The sequence below is a fragment of the Manis pentadactyla genome, chromosome 1 (genome assembly GCF_030020395.1).
Source record: "Manis pentadactyla isolate mManPen7 chromosome 1, mManPen7.hap1, whole genome shotgun sequence".
NCBI classification, from domain to species: Eukaryota; Metazoa; Chordata; class Mammalia; order Pholidota; family Manidae; genus Manis; species Manis pentadactyla.
Window position 1 is genome coordinate 91,919,111 of NC_080019.1, and position 20,555 is coordinate 91,939,665.

The window sequence follows — 20,555 nt, forward strand, 5'->3', positions numbered from 1 at the left end:
GGTTTTTCCTTAATACTCTTCTTTGCTTCAAACTCAACATTTAAATATCTTTGCTCAGCTCAGCTTCTGAGTATTAAAACATTTTTTCCCCATTTCCTTGAAAAGCTGCAGACAAACCTTTTAGTATTTATCTGGACCAAACAGTCGTGGTTTTATACAAGAAATGAGAACTCTGTAAGTAAATCTATGTATTTATATGACTAAAGTGCATTATAAAAAGAAGCAATAAATCCAGTTTTCTACATAAAAGGAATTAGATTTTCCAGTTAACCTCTGCACTGGGATTAATAAAATGTGCAACAAATAGCTGATGGAATGATCCATTTGAAGTTTGTAAAGGCATCTTGGGAAGCTGGCTGGAGTAGCCTTTTATTTTTTCAAAAATGGATGCCTGTTAATTTTTGATTCAGTCTTGTCCCTGAACGACTGTTTTAAAATGAGCTGAGAGACTGTTACCTGCTCATTTCTGCATGGCTGAGCAAATTCACCCGTAAATCCAAGTTTCTCTTCATTTCCATCACTATACGTCTCCAAATTACAGAGAATTCATTCCTGAGCTGGAGAGGTGCCAGAAGTTTCTCATCTAGCTGTCTGTGGGCTGCCTTTTTCTTTCCCTTCTTTGAGGTTTTCTGATGCCTAGAGTGAGCTCAACTCAAAGGTTTCCAGCCTCACACTCGTCTCACATTCCCCCACAGTCACACCGAGCTCTGTGATTCTGAGGAATATCGTGTGCCAGCATCCGATTCACAATCTCCTTTTACCTGCAGGTGTTCCAGAAACTTCAAAATGCGTCTGGTAACGTATTTGCTTTTCTAAAACATGCCACTTTGGCATGCATTATATGCAGCTGTTTATAATTTTTTTTAAAAAATCTGTCTTCTGGATAACATGCATGCTAAAAAAATGTCAAAGGGGGCTTGTAGAACAGTGTAAGCTTAATTATTGGTCTAGGGGTGTGTGTGTGTGTGTGTTTGTCCTTATTCATGTAGGCACGTTTGCATAAATATGTATTATTTATGTACACATATGTCTGCACAGGCAGATTCACTAAAGGAATCTCACTGGAAGCACTACTTTTTATGTACCTTCAGGTTTTCTAATCAGATCTGTGAACATCTTACACAGCAGCAAGTAAAGAGAAAATGTTTTTCATCCCTGTGCTAATGGCATGTTTTAGGCACCTATTTGAAAAACCCTCCTTTTTTTCTTAAAAAAAGAAGGTGATTGTGTGTGTGTGTATGGGGAGGGGGTATTGGTTTTTGAAAATTTGGAAAGAAGAGTTACCTTGCTGCTGCATGAGAATTTCTACCCCATGTTACCTGCCTTCTTAAAACTCAGGAATCACTGAGGGGAAAAGATGTGATTCTGCTTCGGAGCAACCCCAGGGGGACATTGAACCGCAGTGTTCAGCAGGCATTTTAGGTATTTTAAATACTTGTGCTTGAATAATAAGTAGATGGGGTGGATCGCTATCACCGAGTTCTGCTGTTTCCTGGCTTATAGAAATCATAGTCACACTGTACATTTAGGATGTGCATGTGTTTATTGAACTCTAGTAAAGCGGCATGAGAGTCTGGGTTCATAAATCACATTATTTATTTGCCAGTGTTGGGTGCTAGATTCTAAAATTAAGGAATTACTTAGCAATTAATAATACACTCAGCATCCCTTGTCTCATTGGGTGAGATTTACATCCTTGGGACTTGCTCTTCTAGTTGTAGAGACAAATGATTTAATGTTCAGTCTTAATTGTTATTTCAAATCTTTAAGCTAGTAAGATGCTTGCAATAATTTATTTAAAAGATTTACTTTGAAATGTGTATGCATGTTTCTAACTGTGGTGGTGAGCTAATCATGATTATTACGTGCTATATGTTTAAAATAAACAACTTGTCTTGAGTATTGCTCACTTGTATAATAGAAATTTTGCTTTCTCGTCTTCGTAATATAACAATTCTTTTGCTTTGCATTATGTTCTTACTTTTTGGGAGATCAATAATTATTAATTGTTGTGAAGATGAGAAAATAGTGTAGCAACTCAGAATTCATAAAGAAGTAAGTTGAACTAACAGTTTTCTGAGAAATTAAATAAAATAGATTTTCTAAGTGTACATTGGGTATTGATATTTGAAAATGGAAACATATTAAATGTAAACTTGATAAGTGGAACATATTAGGATAGTAATAATGTCATCTTGTTGCAGTTCCTCACTATATTTTAAATGAGGTAGTAAATAGGTTAATTATTTTATATCAGCTGTTAATTACTTTTGCTTCATGATACTGATTATAAACAATTGATTTACTTTGAGAGATAATTGTAAGCTTTGATAAAATAGTTTACTGAATTGTAACAATAAAATCAGTGTGAAAACTACTTTTACTTTTTAGCTTTTGATATCTAATATTTTATTACTTACAGAGCTGTGCACTTATAGAGGATTGTGTGTATTTCAAAAAATCACAGAACTGTTAATGCTGATTTTTATCAACCTTGTTCATAATTACTCAAAGTATTACAGTAAAAATGCATTTCAGTATGTACAAATGGTTCCTTGAAAGGGCTTATTAGGAGCCATTAAAAATCTGTGTAGGCTATTAACGTTATACTCATTTACTGCTCTGTGTGTAAAGGATTTTTCTTTTAGGTACTATTCACTTCCAATATTTAAATATACTTAAGATTTTGTCCTATAGGAATCTTGCCTTTGAATATGAATATCTTGATGAAGGTTTCAAACTGAATGTAAATAGTATGAGTGAAAATTTAGTAGCACTTTTGGTGTATGTATTGCAATATGCATTAATGCATACATGCAAATGTTAGGCTATGTAAAAACCTTTGTAGACAACCATATTACAAAACACTTCCATTTTACTTTTGAAGTTGGTTATTTTGTTTGAAGTCAGTTTCATAGGCAGAAAAAGAGGTTTTATTTTTCTAGCTTGTATGGCACTGTGTGGTAACAGGAAAACAGTGTCATTTGTAAAGAATATCATCTGTACTAAATAGAGGTAAAAGGCTATATTTGCCATCTATCTCTAATTTCCAACTGACTTTCAGATGTATTATAGACCCAGCCTTTATTTTATAAACAGATTTGTATTAACTACAATACCTAAAATGATTGTAAAACTCTTCCTCTATACAATAATTTTCCCATTATATGATTGAGATTGTCTCATGAAACATTTTGCTTTTTAAGGCTCCCCTATAGAAATAGGATATACAAAATAAAATTTGTAGGCCGACCATGTGTTCACAGCTGAAAACATAAATCTTTTCCGTAAACATTTATTGAGCTTCCCTTTGTGAAGCCATCTCCTGGCCTTGAGGAAAAGGGTGGGTGGGGGAGGGGAGGGCTTGTCTAAAGAAACAGGGAATAAGTACTGTTGCTGCTATTTTGTCATAAACAGTTGTTTATGGAGACACAGACACTTCCAACACTATTTGAGAATTACATCGTTTTTTGTTCTATTTAGTTTCAAAATGATACCATCCTGGGGTTTGCCAGTAGAGAGAAATAATTATTGCTGGATTCGGTAGGGCAGGCTGATCAAGAAAACACTGGAGAAGGTGAGTTTTCAAACAAGTTTTGAAGGAGATTATTGGGAGGAACTGAGGGACAGGAGAGGACTAGACATTTGTGGTAGATGGAAAAGAGAGATACAAAGAAACAAATCAGGGCAGGAGAAAAGGTGTTGACATTGTATGGGGAAGAGGAGCCAGATTGGGAATAATAGGAAATGAAATTGGAAAAATTATAGGATTGGGTTTGAAACACTTTAAATTAATCTTCATTAGCTTTATTATATCCTGTGGGAAATTATTTGAGAAAGTGAATATTTCTTCTATTTTATCATACTCAAGAATCTTGGTAAATAACTTTTCAAAGTCTATAAAAATAACAATATTCCTTGAACATTTACTGTGGGCCACACACTGTGCTAACTGCATTCTCTTATATAGTCTTCACTTACTACTAAAATTCTCATTCTACAGCTGAAGAAAATGAGATACTAAGAAGTTATATAACTTGTCTAAGGTTGTACAAAGTCAGAAGTGGCCAAGCTGGGATTTGAACCCAGACCTTAGAGTGCAGTCTTCTAACCCCTGTGTGACAAGGGTACTAAGGCTCCAGATCCAGACTGGTGTAACCAATGGCTTAGTACATATGTCATTTAGGTGCTCTGGGAGCAGATGCTGAAGGAGAATTACTGAACAAATAGTTGATTGGAGGATAAAAATCAAGGGAGAGGAAGCAGAATCAGGCAGGAAAAGCCTTCAGAGCGCAGTGCAGGTCTGACACAGTCATCTAACTCAATGGCTACCTCCAGAGGGAAGATTGCCTCTTAAAGGAGCCCCACGTTAGACAGAAATGGCTGGGCAGAGTACCCCTAACCTGCTTAGTTAGTGACTTGGGGATCTCAGAAAGGACATGGCTGCGACTCCAAAGTTGAGGCAGATACTGAATGTTCTATAGCTGGAGGCTGCCAGCTATCTGGACTTCTCACAGCAAATAGCAAGGTTTTCCTTGAAGGGAGGTCTGAGTGGCATACCTCCTTAGCTGCCAACGTGAGATCTCTACAAGGTACACTATAGGAACTCAGGGTGAGGTGAGCCAGGCTCCCAGGGTAAAGACTTTAGGGAGGGGCTCACTCTGAAGGTCATGTAAGCACAGAGTGGTCCCTGAGATTGAGTGTCTCCTTTATTTTGCATTGTAGGTGTTTTGCCTGCCTCATCCTTGTCCTCAGAACCTCAAATTCAACACACTTAGAATTTTGCTTATCATCTTCCTACCACCCAAAACATGACCTTCTTCCAGTTTCCTCTCAGGCAGATCCAATAACTGCTTAATGGGTCCTTCCATCGCTAATTTCTCTGCTCCCATCCAATTCAGTTTCTCCAGTGCTACAGCATCATCTGCTTTCAGTGCAACTCTGATTTATAATTCTAAAGCTTACTACTCTTCATTGGTTCCTGACAGCCTAGAGAATAAAATTCAAGCATAGAAAGACCCTGTGTAAGCTGATTTTGTGGACGATCTGGACCCAGGGCTGGAGGAATTTCAATACTACAGCTAAGGAATAGCAGAGAAGTGTTTATTTTTATAAATAAAATAGGTTATATTTAATTTGGGGGGTTGAAGGATAGGTAGGGAGTTGAGAAGTTATTCCATATGGAAGAAGCAGAATGAGGATTATTTGGGAGTGATTAGAGGGAATGGGCATTTTAGCTGGAATTTGGATAAGATATAGGAAGTTAATGGGAAATGCCTGGAAAAGTGAATCAGAATTGATCAAAGAACTGTAGCCATGAAGTTTTTCCTTGGAGGTTTTGGAGCACAGAAGTGACATGATCAAAACGGTCTCTTACATGAAGGTCAGTGTGGTCAAGGTATAGAGGCCGCACTGAATGGAGAGCAGTGGGGGGTCAGGGAGATCAGTTAGAAGGCTGATTTGCCATTACAGTCAAGAGGAAATAAGGTGTGTAAAGAATGGAAAATGCATAAGAAAATATGAAGTAAGGATCAAGGGGATTTCAAGATTGACCAAAGGAAGAGGGTAAAGGGAAGAAAGTCCTCAAAGGGGACTTAAAAGTTTGAATTGGGTGGTGGGAGGCTGGTGTATGGGAAATGGATAGGAAGAGGCTCTTTTAAAGGAAGATTAACAAAGAACCCAAGAGGTGTCTGCAGATGAACTATCTCATTTATTTCCCCAAGTGAGAAACATACAAATACTTCATTTTTCTCTGTCTCAGGCACTGTTTATTCAACTCCTCAAGTTTCACCTGATTTTAGCTCACTGTCATAATCCCTGCATAAAAGACATAGAAGACAAAAATTATGTTTATAGACAGCAAACATTCTGACAGAATTTTGGTTCCTTTATCTAAATTCAACTGTAAAAATACGTCTTTTTGGATTACACAATTTCTAACAGCCAGTTTGAGTGAACAATGGTAAAAATAACTTATAATTATTATACTTTATTTTCAGGAAGATATCCTGGTTTCATAGAGACTTGATTCTGGCCAGCAGAGCTGGACTGGGCTGGCTCATTTCACTGAAGGTCTTTGTTCATGGGGTAGCTAGGAGAGCCACACTGTTGTAAGATGCAGATACCTCACGGAAAATCTGAAGTCACCACCTCCCACTGCCCAACTAACAAGGGACAAATTGATTTAACCTAAACAGAAAAAAGACTAAGTTTTTGTTTTGCAAATAAAGATTTACAAATAAGATTGTGGTATAGAACTGAAAACCAAATTTTCAGTGAAAGGGAAATAGTGGCAAAGACTTAATGCTAAATAAACTTTAGGTACAGAAATGAATAGTAAGTTTTTTATGGATGTGCAATGCAGTGTGAAAAGCTCAAAGCAAATATTTAATTGCCCTTAAAACTGAACAATATAATAGTAAAATTTGCATATTTTCCCAGGCTGACTTGTTTTACTGTAGAGTGTATGATAACATTGACTTGTTTTTACTGTAGAGTGCAGTAGTATTACATTAGCATCCATGGTGTACAAAAACGTAAACTTATAAGAGATGATCAAATTAACCTCCCAAGCCTAAGTGACCACTGACTTGTCCCTAACAAGCTGTGATAATCAAAAGATAAGCTCTAGTAATGTGTTGTTTGTTGTGTAACACTGATAGCATAGATCTGACACCCCATTCATAACTAGGGCTGCTGGACACAGAAATACAGGATTTGCATACTCTGATCTCCAGAGTATGGAGCTATCATAAGAAGATGAGTAGAACTCTCTCTGCCAGTCCCAGACTTAGATAAAGGACAATGTGTTTTCCTGATTGCATTAAAACCAAAAAGCAAAATGATGCTGAAAAATGAAGGGGTAGGGAATCTATCTCTGCAGACTTGGGTGAGTCTGTGACGGTGATCATCAACGTTCAGGGCAGTGTTCTGAGCTAGACAATACTTAATCTTCATGACAGACTAATGAGGTAGGTGTTATTGACTATTACTCATTTTACAGATGATGAAACTGTGGCTAGAGGAGCTTAGTAATGGGCCCAAGGTCACATGGCAAGTAAGTAGCAGAGAAGATTTGAATCCAGTGCCTCAACTCTCACACACAGTGCTGGGCATGGTGGGTATGAGTAAAGCAGTGACTGGAGGGCTTTCCCACCCAGAAACTTCTTCTCTGTTACTTCTTCTTGCTACCCTTCTTATCTGCCTTGGATCCTAGAAATTTTCTCTATATAGTAGGGAAATAATGGTTGTAAACTCAGGAACCAGAAACAAACTTCTTTTTCTTTTGATGGACTAATAGTGAGTTGCTCACTGAGATTAAAAATGTGTTGCTACCATATTCTAGTGATATATGTCGTCTCTGCTGGGTGGGAGTCCTCCTGCTCATCTTCACTTATGTCACTTTTCTTAAATGGGCTTTGTTGATGTTTGAAATTGACTTTATTCTGCTTTCGTTATTGGTCCATATTAGACAATTTGAGCTCACTCTTTATGGGATAGAGCAACTTTCCACAATATGCTACTATATGATCACATGCACATGATTAAAAATATGTGAATATTTTAATTATACAGAACTCTAAAGAAGGAAGAATTAGGTGTGATACAGTCCATGGTAAAATGTTTGTTGACAGGGATGACTCCTTGTTAGCCTCTTTACATACCTCATTCTGAAGACTTGATTTCCTTAACTGTAAAATAGGTATTATGACAACCAGCTTCTATAAAGAAGCATGGTGTAGTAGAATAAATATAAGCTTGGAATCGGATGTGCCTGGATACAAATGCTCCCGCTGTCACTTTGGCAAGCCACTTTAATAAGTCTGAGGAGTAGGGATAATGCTTTGTATTGCTGTGAGGGTAAGATGTTTAATAAATGTGTTTGAAACTCATCAGTAGGAGCAGAGGCAGATGTTTAAGTGTTAAAAGCACCTGACTTTGGTCTCAAACTCCTGGGTTCACATCTGAGCTCTACCACTTAACAGCTGAGTGACCTTGGGAAATTTACCTAACATCTTTGTGCTTAGTTTTCTTGTGTGTGAAATGGGAATGATCGAAGTACCTTCCTCATAGGGTTGGTGGGGGAGTCCATGACTTAGTGTAAGGGGAGCACTTAAAACAGTGCCTGGCACCTTCCACTGTACATACACTTTTTGAATTGTTTAACATGGGCATGGATTGCTTTTACAGTTTAAAATATGGTCAAGAAAAATCCCTGCTCCTACCTCCAGATAATATTTTTTAAAAAGATTAGTCCTTCATGCAAGTATAATCCTAAGCCTTGGTATAATATTTTTGAATTATTGAGCCAAGTATGATCCTAAGTTAAAGCTGAATGTGCATTAACTCACTGCCAAAGCCCCAATTTGCTCCCAGGGAGCAGAAACCAAAATGGCTAAGGAGATTTCCTAACACTGAATCACAGGAGAGTCTTAAGTCCTGTGGCAAAAATTTCTGTTTTTCTAAAGTTTATGCACTTAAAAGAGGAAACATAAATCAGAGAGCAATAGATGGGAGAAGGTAACATTGAGTCAATGACTTTTCCTCCAGACTTACTTAATTGAATGCTAAACATGGGGAAACATTACACATGGGAATTTTTTACATTAAGGTTTCTCTGCATTTCTAAAGCCCCTTGCTTAGTCTTTTGCAAAATGCTATAAAAAAGTTACATTGCTTTTGGGTTTTGAGGGCAGAAGTAATTTGCATGTAGAGGTTAATCAAGATTCCTTGCCCTTTGTACTTTTAAAAGTGCTTACACATACATTGTCTCATTTGATTCTCACAAATGAAGTATTTAGGACAAGTATTATAAAGCTCATTTTCTACATAAGGACCAGAGGTTTTGGAGAGGTTAAGTGACAAATTTAAGCAAGTCAGTGTGGAGTTGAATACACAAGGACCCTTGGTTATATCTTAGCCCTCCTTATCCCCAGCAACCAAGGGAATGGCTGCATAGCAGCACCACTCCAGGGATTGTGAAGTTGGTTTAATATTTTTTGGAATCACTTTTATTCTGATTTGGGAAGATCCAGGAATGGCAAACTGAACTTTTTCTATCAATGTGAATTATAAACACAATGTGAATTTAAGTGGTCAAGGGACATCTAATAAAATCCAGATAATTCTGGGTTCTTAGTTTGTCCCTACTGCTTACGAGCTGTGAAATCTTGGGCAAATTGTTCTCTTATCTATAAAATGGGGATAATGATAGTATTGACCTTCCAGGGCTGCTTTTAAGAGTTTAAAATAGTATATCAAAAGTGTTTGACAGAGTACATGGAACATAGCAAGGGTCAGTAGACACCAGCTACAGTAATTATTAATAACAACATTAAAAATAAGGAAGAGTCCAGATCAGTGGAGCAGGCATGACTCTAACAGATGCCATAGCTGTTTGTCCATTTGGAGGTGACAGCTGCATCCTAGAGTGGGTACCAATCAGTTTCTTTCTTTTTGAAGGAAACTTCCCTGGAATTAAAAGGAGCTAAGCACAAGTAGAAAAGTTGCTTAAAACTTCACTGAGCCTCAGTTATTGGAGGGGCTTGGCAATCTTTGACTAAAGAGACCACCCCCAGCTAGAAACAGAATTCAGCAGTTTTCCAGTTTATTGTCAACAGTAAGATAGGTAGGTAAGAAGAGGCAAATCACCCAGGGCTGTAACACTAAGAGCAGTCATCTGCCCTAAGAGAGCTCCCCTAAGAACTTTTTGCCCTGGGAGTTTGTCTTCAGTCTCTTAAATTTCAACTTCTTAAATCAGATTTTGTGGGAAATCTGAAAAGCCAGAGCTCACAATCTATGCAATGAATGATGAAGTGATTTATTTATTATTTAGCCTAAAAGTATTTTAGTAATTCTTCTTTTGAGTTTTTTTAAGCTTATTTTTCTTTACTGCATAATTTCAGCATACCACAGGAAATTCACAGAATCAAAACACAAGAAATTAAAGTCCTTACAAAGGAGCATTTTTCATACTTATTTTGGTATATAGTTTTTGATACTTCTATAAATAAGTATATTTTTATAAAAACTGTAATGCACTATACATACATTTTATAACCTTTAATCCTTATGATATATCATGTACATCTTTTCATGTCAATGAATGTTTTTCCATGATGTCATTTTCAGTAGTTGCATCGTGTTCCCTTGGGTGAACATTTCATAATTTAACTAATCTTCTGATGCTGATTAGTTAGGTTGTTTTCTTCCTGCAAGAAAAATTCTTCTTGAAAAATCATTGTACAAATCCATAATTCTTTCTTTAAAATACATTCCTTGAAGTGGAATTTCTAGGTCAAAGTATAAATGCATTTTTAAGGCATTTGGTGTCAAATTGTCGTCCAGTTCAATTTTACCAATTTTGTCTTTACTCTTAGTAGAAGAGTGCAAAAAGATCAATGACTATTTAAGTAAACATGACTTATATTCACTTATGGTAAAAAAGCGAATACCTTTACAATAGCCTATATTGCTATGCCAAAAATAAAGAGTACTTTTTGTTAACGTCAGCCTCTATTTTTGTTTGCATACTGCAAACACAGTATATCCATTAGATTTGTGTTAGTTGTATTTGGGAAGTTGGTAATGATATCAGTATAATATGATTACCCTTGATGGAATGTAACAGAAAACATGGAAATAATTGGGAGGAAAAGTTACTAAAAGCGCACTTCCGCTGCAGCCCATGAATTCCACCCACATACCCTTTTTAAGGTGTGAGAATGAAACAATCGAGGGTGTATAACCCCTCCACTGTGGTTATCATCACATCAGTTTTCTTTAGGGTTGAAAGTAACCCTGCCTAATCCCTTCTGTGCCATCCTAGGCTTCACAGTAGAAATGTTAAGATTGGAACCTTTTCAGGAGAAATTACTGTTGATGACACCAGCCCTGCTGTCAGAGTAATTCCTGCTGAAAAGAAAGCATCTGAATAAATGGTCTAATAAACTGAGTTAGTGTTTCATCTTGGCAAAGGATTAATTAGAACATTTATTTGTGTTCTTAATTGACAGGCCCTTTATTATTACATTATTGCATTTAATCCTCCTTGTAGACTGATATGGTAGGTATTACCTATGGGCACAATGAAGGAACTGAAGTTCAGTCTTACCTAAGGCCATACAACTCGTGAGCTGCAAAGTCAGGATTTGAACCTGGGTTCTCTGCTTCTGCAGCCTGTGCTCCTTACACTGCTCCTTCTCAGCAGTTACATAGTGAGCCTGACTGCTTCTCTTCTAGAAAAGTCACTGTAAGTATGAATACACTTTAAGCCAACTAAACTGTAGCTCCCTCTTAAATATCAGTGTGTAAGGCAGACTTAGAGACTGGATCCATTTAGGATAATTTTATAGGTCAGAAACAGAAAATCCACTATCCTGCTTAACAAGATATCCTGCAGCAGAGGGATTCTGGGTGTTTTTCAGAGGCTCAGTGATTTTATTTGGGACTCAGGTTCTTTCCATCTTGCTGCTCTGCCATGTTCAGTGCTGGCTCATATTTGCCTTCTATAGTTATGTGGTGACCTTAGAAGCTCTGAGTACATCTTCATAAAATAACATGCAGAGACAGGAAAGTAGAATGGTTCATTCTCTCACATCTTTTTTTTTTTTAAGAGCAAGACAAGACAAACTGCCCAGCAGATTCTCTGTGGGGTGGGTCCCTTCCTAGGTCAAATATTGGCTTGGAGAAGACTTAGGCCAGAAGATTCACCCCCAGGGCTGGGGAGGGTGAACCCTCCTGAAACCAGAGTTATGCTCTGTGGTAGGAAGAAGCAACCGAAAATGCTACCAACACTACTTTGGAGAGATTTTGAGATTTCTTTTCCTAAGTAACTGCATATATACTCTGAGGTTCCTTCAGTGGGGAAAAAAAGTATACTGTTGCTTTTCTAGGAAGTTTTATTTTTATATAACTTCCATCTACAAATGAGCAAGTTATTTTTTCAGTGTGGTCCGCCAAATCTTCCCATTTCTATCACTTTCTCTAATAGAAATCTGTATTTTTATCCTTTACCCAAATGTTCAACTACTGTAGCTCCTCTGCACTAGTCTTTCTTGATACAGCTTCTTCTGAGAGTAAGGTGAAAGTAAGATTTTAATGGAAAGTGAAGATGGGGCCAATAGCACCTGTCTTCTGGAGCTAGTACCATTTTTTTTTACTTGAAAAGAGTGTTATTGGGAAACATTAAGCAGAAGAAACCTCTATTTTCTGTTATGAATAATTACTCCTGATTATATTTTATTTCAGCAAGTCATTTAATCCTCATGTTTGTATTAGCACAATTAAAACAAATTGAAGTGGAGGGATGTCCATCAATTGTTAAAACAATTAGCTCACTAAAACAGTTTGCTGATTCAAGGGGGAATATAAGTTAAATAAATTTTTAATTGAATTGGCTTATTAATTGAGTTGAAATAATCCATTCAGTTCAACAAATATTTATCAGGAACCTACATTTACTAATACAGAATAAGTAATACATGTCATAGAAAACCTTACAACTTGGTGGAAAAGAAGCATAAATAACCAATATAGAAAAAGCACTGCATCTCATTTACATGAGATACAGGAAAGGTGTATAATAACTACAGCAATAACAACAATAACTAATGCATTAAGTACCTATTATGGCCAAGAGTATGCCTTATTATGCTTTACATGTATTAACTCATTTAATTCTCACAGAAAACTTGCAAGATAAGTTTTTTTGAGTAGTCCCATTTGATGCACTAGGGAGGGATAAAGAGAGTCTCATGGGGGTGAAATTAATTCTGCTTGGGGAAGTGGGGGCATATGTTTAGGGGAAAAGATATGGAGAAAAAGTGACCTTCTAACTAGGTTGAGAGAAGAGGCCCAGAAAAGTCTTAGCAGTGGCATCTGCAAAGCATCTCTGGCAGTCCTTTGCATGTCTGCTGTGGCTGAAGCAGTTGAGGTGGGCAATAGGTGGAGGTAAAGGAAAGGAAAACTCTGGCTGGGTTGTCTGGACCACGTGTGTCAAGCTAAGGAGCCAGAGCTCTGTCTGTCATCGGTAATACTATCTAATGTGTTTAACAAGGATAGTGACATCTTCATCATAAGATGATTCTGGGACAGAATGGAGAAAAACAGATTGAGGTAGGAGAGGCTGGAGAGAGAGGAGTGTAGAAGATTATTGCAATGATCAAGGGCAGAAACAGTGAGCCCTACTAGACTAGGGAAGTGGGGAAGGAGATGATGAGGAAGGAGACCCACAGGGCTTGGTAACTTCTCAGAGAATAGCAATGCCATTGATCAAAAATGTGAGAGAAATTGATACTCCTAAGCAAAAACAAGGACCTCAACCGAAACACGTATCTTATACAAAATTTGTCTCAGAACAGATCATAGACTTGAGTGTAAAACTATAAAAATGTATACTATAAAATGTGAACTATGAAAATTTTAGAAAACAAAGTAGGAGAAAATCTTTGAGACCTAGGGCTAGTTGAAGAGTTGTAGACTTGACACCAAAAGCATAATTCTTAAAAGAAAAACATTTAATAACTGGACTTTATTAATATAAAAACTTCTGTGAAAAACAAAACATCTTTTCATCAACAGAATGAAAAGATAAGCTATGGGCTGGGAGAAAATATTTGCAAATCACACGTATGTGACAAAAGACTTGTATCTAGAATATATAAAGAACTCTTAAAATAAAAAATTCAACAATAAATAAACCAAACATTCCAATTGGAAAATGGGAAAAACACATAGACATTTCACTGAAGGAGACATACAGATGGCAAATAAACATATGCAAGGTGTTCAGCATCAACAGCTATTAGTGAACTGCAAATTAAAATGACAGAGGTGTATCACTACACACTTACTAGAATGGCCAAAACAGAGTAATGACAACACCACATGCTGATGAAGATGCAGAGAAATGATCACTCATATATTTCTGGTGAGAATGTAATATGGTAGAGCCACTTTGGAGTAAAATATGGCAATTTCTTTTACAATCAAACGTGTTTACCATACAAGCCAGCAATCGCATGGTTGAGAATTTATCCCTGAAAATGGAAACTATATTCATACAAAAAACTGTGTATGAATGTTCATAGCAGCTTTATTCATTATAGCTAAAAGCTAGAAATAACCCAAATGTACTTCAGTGTATAACTGGTTAACCAAACTGTGATATATCATATTATGGAATACTACTTAGTGGTAAAAAGAAAAGAACTATTGATATTATACAACAACTAGGGTGATCTCTAGGGAATTGTGCTGAGTGAAGAAATCTAATATCGAAAGGTTGCATACTGTACAATTCCCTTCTTGAAATGATGAAATTACAGAGATGGATAACAGATTAGTGATTGCCAGGAATTAGGGAGGGAAAAAGGTAGAAGATGCATGTAGTTATAAAAGGGTAACAAGTGATCTTTATGATGGATCTATTCTGTATTTTGACTGTGGTGATTATCACTAAACCTACACACATGGTAAAACTACATAAATCTAAATATATACAGTGCATGTAAAACTGATGAAATATAATCAAGGAAGGTGGGTTGTACCAATGTCAGCTTCCTGGTTGTGATATTATACTATAGTTATACAAGATGTTATCAATGGGGGAAACTAAGTAAAGGGTATAAAGATATCTCTGTATTAGTTCTTAAAAGTACATATAAATCTATATATAATTATCTGAAATTAAAAAGTAAACAATTGTGGGAGAGAAAAAATGGGTGGACTAGAAAAGACCTGGAAATGTTGAGTGTGGGAAGTTGAAGAAGCCAGATAGAATGTTCATAGGACAGTTCTAGAGTGTAAGGACAATGTTGGGAATGAGAGGTTTTCACAACAATCTTATGATGTAGCTACTATTCTTATATCCAGTCCACAGATGAGGAAACTAAAGCCTAGAAGGATTAAGAAACTTTGTCAGGGTCACACAGCTGGTAATAAGAGGAGCTAGTCTCTGTGACCCCAGAGGTTATCCTGCTTCCAGCAGTAGAGAAGGGCCCAGGGTAAAAACAAAAGGAGCATGATCATTGCAAGTCTTGGCAGGAAAAGAGAAGCCCATGGAAGTGATGGAGGTGGTAACTCCATTTAGAACTACTTTCTGTATTCTGAGCTTTGGTGAGGTTTCATTCTAGTCCTGTTGTGCAGCTTGCAGGTGCATCCTAGTATGAGTTACCACGAAGAGATGGATAAACTCTGTGCATGAGGTTGGTGGATGGATAGGTTGGTTCTTATAAGCATGTGGTCCACCAAGCTGGTGGGTGGGGATGGTGCCAGGTCTCTTCATGGAGTCAGTAGGCCAAGGACCAAGGGATACAAGTAAGATAAATGATCAGGAGACTTGGCCTGGGCTGAAAACTGGGAGGCATGCAAAGGGTGTGTTATAATAGAGGAACTGGGAGGATGAGGATGGAAGGAAGTGAAAGTCAGCTGTGAGAAAACCAGGATGCCAGTGAGTGAAATGAGATAATTTTGGAGCTGTGTCTGGGGCTGCAGAGAGCCTGCAGTGATCTTCCTTTACACAAGGCATTAGACAGCTAGGGACCCTTCTTTGAAGAGACAGCTGGGTCTGATATAGACCATTTGTCTGACTTAGGCTTCTCATATTTCTTTTCACTAGATCAGCCAATTGGAAGGAATCAATCAAATCGATGGGTTGTCCAGGTTCACATGGGCATAACATAAAGCCTCATCAGCTTTTAGGAAAAGGAATAAATGTGTTTTTTAGTTTCTTGAGTGCTGATTTACACAGTTGATTCATGCAATAATCCTTACAGAGATGGCTAAAAATTCCTAAAGTACTATGGAAAACACCAGTTGAGGAACTTTCAAATTTATATTAATAGTGTTGACATGCAGCAACCCTAATTTGCATTTTTCTTTTGTTATGATAACATTGATTAAAAAAAATACTCCTGGGATAAATGGATGATTACCGGTGAAGAGCAGGGAAAATACAAGGGAAATCTGTAGTACCAGAAATCAAAGCAGGTCTCTTCCTGATTTCAAACTATTACAAAGCCACAGTAATCAAAACAGTATGGTTTTGGTATAAAAACAGGCAGATAGATCAATGGAATGAAATAGAGAGCACAGAAATAAACCCAGGCATTAAGTTCAATTATTTTCAACAAAGGTGGCAATAATACTCGATGAGGAAAGGATAGTCTCTTCAATAAATGGTGCTGGAAAAACTGGATACCCACATGCAAAAGAATGAAATTGCATCCCTATCTTACATCAAACACACAAATCGATTCACTATGGATTAAAGATTTAAATGTGAGACCTGAAACCATAAAACTAGAGGAAAATAGGCAATGATTTTTTGGATTTGACACCAACAACAAAGGAGACAAGAGCAAAAATAAACACATGGGATGACATCAAACTAAAATGTTTCTGCACAGCAAAGGAAACAAGCAACAAAATGAAAAGGCAATTTACAGATTGGGAGAAAATATTTGCTAAGTGTATCCAATAAGGGGTTAACATCCAAAGTAACTCATACAACTCAATATCAATCAGCCAGTCAATTGAAATATAGGCAAAGGACCTGAAGGGACATTTTACCAAAGAGGACATAGCCAATAGGTATATGAGAAGTTGCTCAGTATCACCAATCAGGGAAATGTAAATCAAAACCACCATGAGATATCACCTCAAACCTGTTGGATTTCTATTAGCAAAAAGACAAGAGATATTAAATGCAGGGATATGGAGAACATGGAACTCTTACATACAGTTGGTGGGAATGTAAATTGGTACAGTCAGTATGGAAAACAGCTTGGAAGTTCTTTAAAAAAAAGTAGAACTGCTATGGAATCTAGCATTCCTTCTCCAAATAAAACAAAATCACTGTCTTGAAGAGATATCTGTATCCCCTATGTTCATTGCAGCAATATTCACAATAGGCAAGATGTGGGAACAACCTAGATGTGTCCATTGACTGATGAATGGATAAAGAAAATGTGATATATACACATAATGGAATATTATTCAGCCTTAAAGAAGAAGGAAATTCTGCTGTTTACAACAATATGGATGAACCTGGAGGGCATTATAAATCAGACAGAGAAAGACAAATACTGTATGGTATCACCATATGTTAACTCAGAGAAACAGAGAGTGGTGGTTGCCAGGGGCTGGGTGTAGGGGTGGGTTTGTGAAATGGAGAGAGTTTGGTCAAAGGACACCCGTTTTCAGTTGTAAGATTAATTCTGAGGAGCCAATGGACAGCATGGTGACTATAGTTAATAATACTGTATTATATTCTTGGAATTTGTTTGGAGAGCAGGTCTTAATGTTCTTACCAAAAAAAAAAAACAGTATGTGAGGTGATGGATGATGTATTAATTTGTTAATTAACTTGACTGGGAATCTTTCACAATAAATACATGTATCAAATCATCAAGTTCTACACGTTAAACATATTACAATTTTACTTGCCAATTATACCTTAATAAAACTAGGGGAAAAAAGAAAGGAAGTTCTCAAAACCTAAAGGTGTCATTAAACATGCATACGTATGTGGACACACACACGAGACAGCTTGAAGGGGCTCCCTTTGGCAAAATATGGGAAAATTTGAACATCAAAATAATAATAGCACTACAGGATTATAACTCAAATAAAATTTTTATAAAGTCATTGGTTCATAGTGATACTAAAAAGAGAAAGGAATAAAGAGGGGTAAAGAAAGCTATTCCCCATAAAAGAGGAGTAATATATGAATAATATGAATAATTATATGAATGTATATAATTCATTCATATAATTATATTCAGCTAATAAATGAAGAATAAATTTTGGAATTAGACAATAACTTTTGAAATTTCTAATCAGGCAGAGCTTATCAATAGATGCTAAAATTTTGGTGATTTCAAGACTTAACGTATCACCTTTTTTATGACTGAAGTTATTACAAAGAGGAAAATGTGCCTCGATAGTGGAGAGATCCCGAAGACACCCTTACCAAACAGCATGGCTGATAGTGGGACAACTTGACATAATCTGCTCCCTCATGTGTAAAAAGAGTAAAACATCACTTACATTTACTCTAGACAAAAATGGTCAATCAGAATATGATCATAAGGAAATAATCTGACAAGTCCAGAATCCCTTTTATAAGGTGGTATCCTGATAAAAGTCACTGTCATGCAAAACAGACAAAGGACAGTGTGACTGTTCTCGTTGTAAAAGAACTGAAGAGACACACAGCGTCTAAACACATTATGTGGACATTGATTGGATTCTGGGTTCTCGTTGCCCCTACCTCATGCAAAGTCTGTAGGAACATTTTTGAGAAAATGGGGGAAATTTAAATATGGACTGTATATAAAATAATATTGGACTAATGTGATTTTCTTTAGCTGGGATATTGCATTGAGGTCATGTAAGAGCATATCCTTATTTGTAGGAGATACATGCTGAAGTATTTAGGGGTGAACTGTCGTAAGTACAATGTACTTTCAAATACCTAAATTTTTATGGATTTACAATATTATACAGTTGGTTTAAATCTTTATTGGTTATTAATTTGGACTTCTCCCGTTTCTCACAATTGTGACAGTTCATTTAAATTGCTCTGAAATAGTTCAAACTCTGTCTCCCATTTATTCAGCTTGTTGGTTTCTTTTTACTTTCATACCTTCTTGGTGATGATGAAGCAAATGCCTAGATTTGTAAGTCTCCTGTGTTCTTCAGAGTCCTCTCCCCACATCTTGGTTAGTAGGTATAGGTTAGCATATAAGCCTGCATGATCCTTACCATTTTATTAGTCTTGCAACAATTTTGCAACAGACATTTAGGTCTTTTCCTTGTTTCCAGGTAGCCTTTGCTTGACAGTGAATCTGCTCACTAGTTTCCAAGAGAATAATCATTTAGAAAAGAGAAAAGTCAGGAACGTATATATCACTACTTTTGCTTTCACTCAACACATTTTGCTAACTAATTCTTTGATAATGGAAGATATATATCATTTTATGTATTTTTTTTTATCAAGATTTGGCTTCCCCACTTTCCGTAAAATGCCTCACCTTTGCATGCAGCCGGAGTCAGCTGCATGGTATATTATGCATTTGAACCTTCATCAGAACCTGGTGAGACCAGCAGGACAGGAGCTGTCCTCCTTCTTTTCATGACGGGGAGCTGGGAGCTGGAGATGAGCTGTGTCACACAGGTAGTTCATAGGTGAGTGACGGGAACAGCTTTGGGCTTCCTGTTCCTTGGGGCTTTTTCTCCCTCACGTGCTTCTTGACAATGTCCCAAACCCGTGCTACTGGCCGTTCCTGCAGTGGCATTTCCTTTAGTCATGATTGCTGGCTGTGAGTCTGCTGCATATCCAGGCCAGGACTGGGCCTTAGGGATGAAGATAAATTCTTTATGATCTCTAGCCTCAAAGTGCTATTGTATGGCACAAAGAACTAGATTATAATTATTTAGATATAACATAGAAATTAGGCATTAGATATAGAAAAGGAGGGTAGAGAAGTTGCTCAGAGGCACCTTGTGATCTTCAGGATCTTATTTCTATAATTCTTGGTAATTTTTTAGAGAGAATCTGCTATTTCTTTTAATAGTGGGGGTTTCCACTGCTGTTAGAAATTGTGGTTAAACATGTTTTTCTGATGATTTCTTTGATTTCAGAATCAAGGATAGGTCTGGACAAGTGTCGAAAGAGTACATATCAGACCACATCAGATATTACCCTTTCCTTCACTGTTTTTCTTTGCGTATCTATAGAATGGAGAGGGACAATTGTGTTACCATTGGATGGCTTCACTGAGGAGCAGAGAGTGAAAGAGGAGTCTCTGTGAACCCTCAGAGTAGCACGATGAGATTAAATCTGCTAAAAGATAGCTGATAATTATCAGGTCTTAAGTGCATGGAATTTTGTTTCAGGAGATAGGATTTGATCTTGTATGGGTCAAATCATGATGTTTTAAAGGTATCTTCCTTATTATCAAATGTTGTTTAACATAAAATGTATTTCCATTATAACTGGGTTGATGTTTATATAGCAGGCCAGTAGTGTCAGTATTAAAATACTGCCACATCACTTGATAATAACCGCTGCTCCATGAGAACCTTCACCTCCACTCTTGCATCATCTTCTCCAGGACTGGCTCTACCATCTCTGCCTCCCAACTCCCCAACCAAAGGGTTAATGTTGGCAGAGCAAGGAAACTGCTAATTAACACATTTTTAGTATCTTCCTTTCCCTAGTTATTATTGTAGTTACTCATTTCATGCCAATCAATTACAGTTTTTCCTCTTAAATATTTTCATACTTTAGAAGTTGGTAAACTATTAAAGTTCATGACATCAAGTGAAAGATCATGACATCAAGTGAAAACCCACAGTCTTGATAGTTTCCTAGTTAAAATGGTACGAGTAATTGTGTATAGATAATGTTTGTATCTGGAATGCTTGATAGAGAACCTGATTTTTGGAGTATGGAGACCATCAGTCAAGAGGAAAATTAAGATGGAATTAAACACAGTGTAGCCTTGTATAGTGGAGGTGCTGCATGCATGTTGGTAGGTCGTCCCGGG

The 20,555-nt window shown here is 36.9% G+C and overlaps 1 protein-coding gene across 1 annotated transcript in view; it reads left to right on the forward strand.

Moving 5' to 3' along the window:
• The first annotated feature begins 420 nt into the window (after nucleotides 1–420).
• Nucleotides 421–20,555, forward strand: part of IQCJ (IQ motif containing J) — a 184,902-nt gene continuing 164,767 nt past the window's right edge. Inside the window, exon 1 of the mRNA XM_057488449.1 lies at nucleotides 421–795. Within this exon, the coding sequence (XP_057344432.1) occupies nucleotides 787–795 (9 nt within the window). The 5' untranslated portion in view covers nucleotides 421–786. The remainder of the gene's footprint in view (nucleotides 796–20,555) is intronic.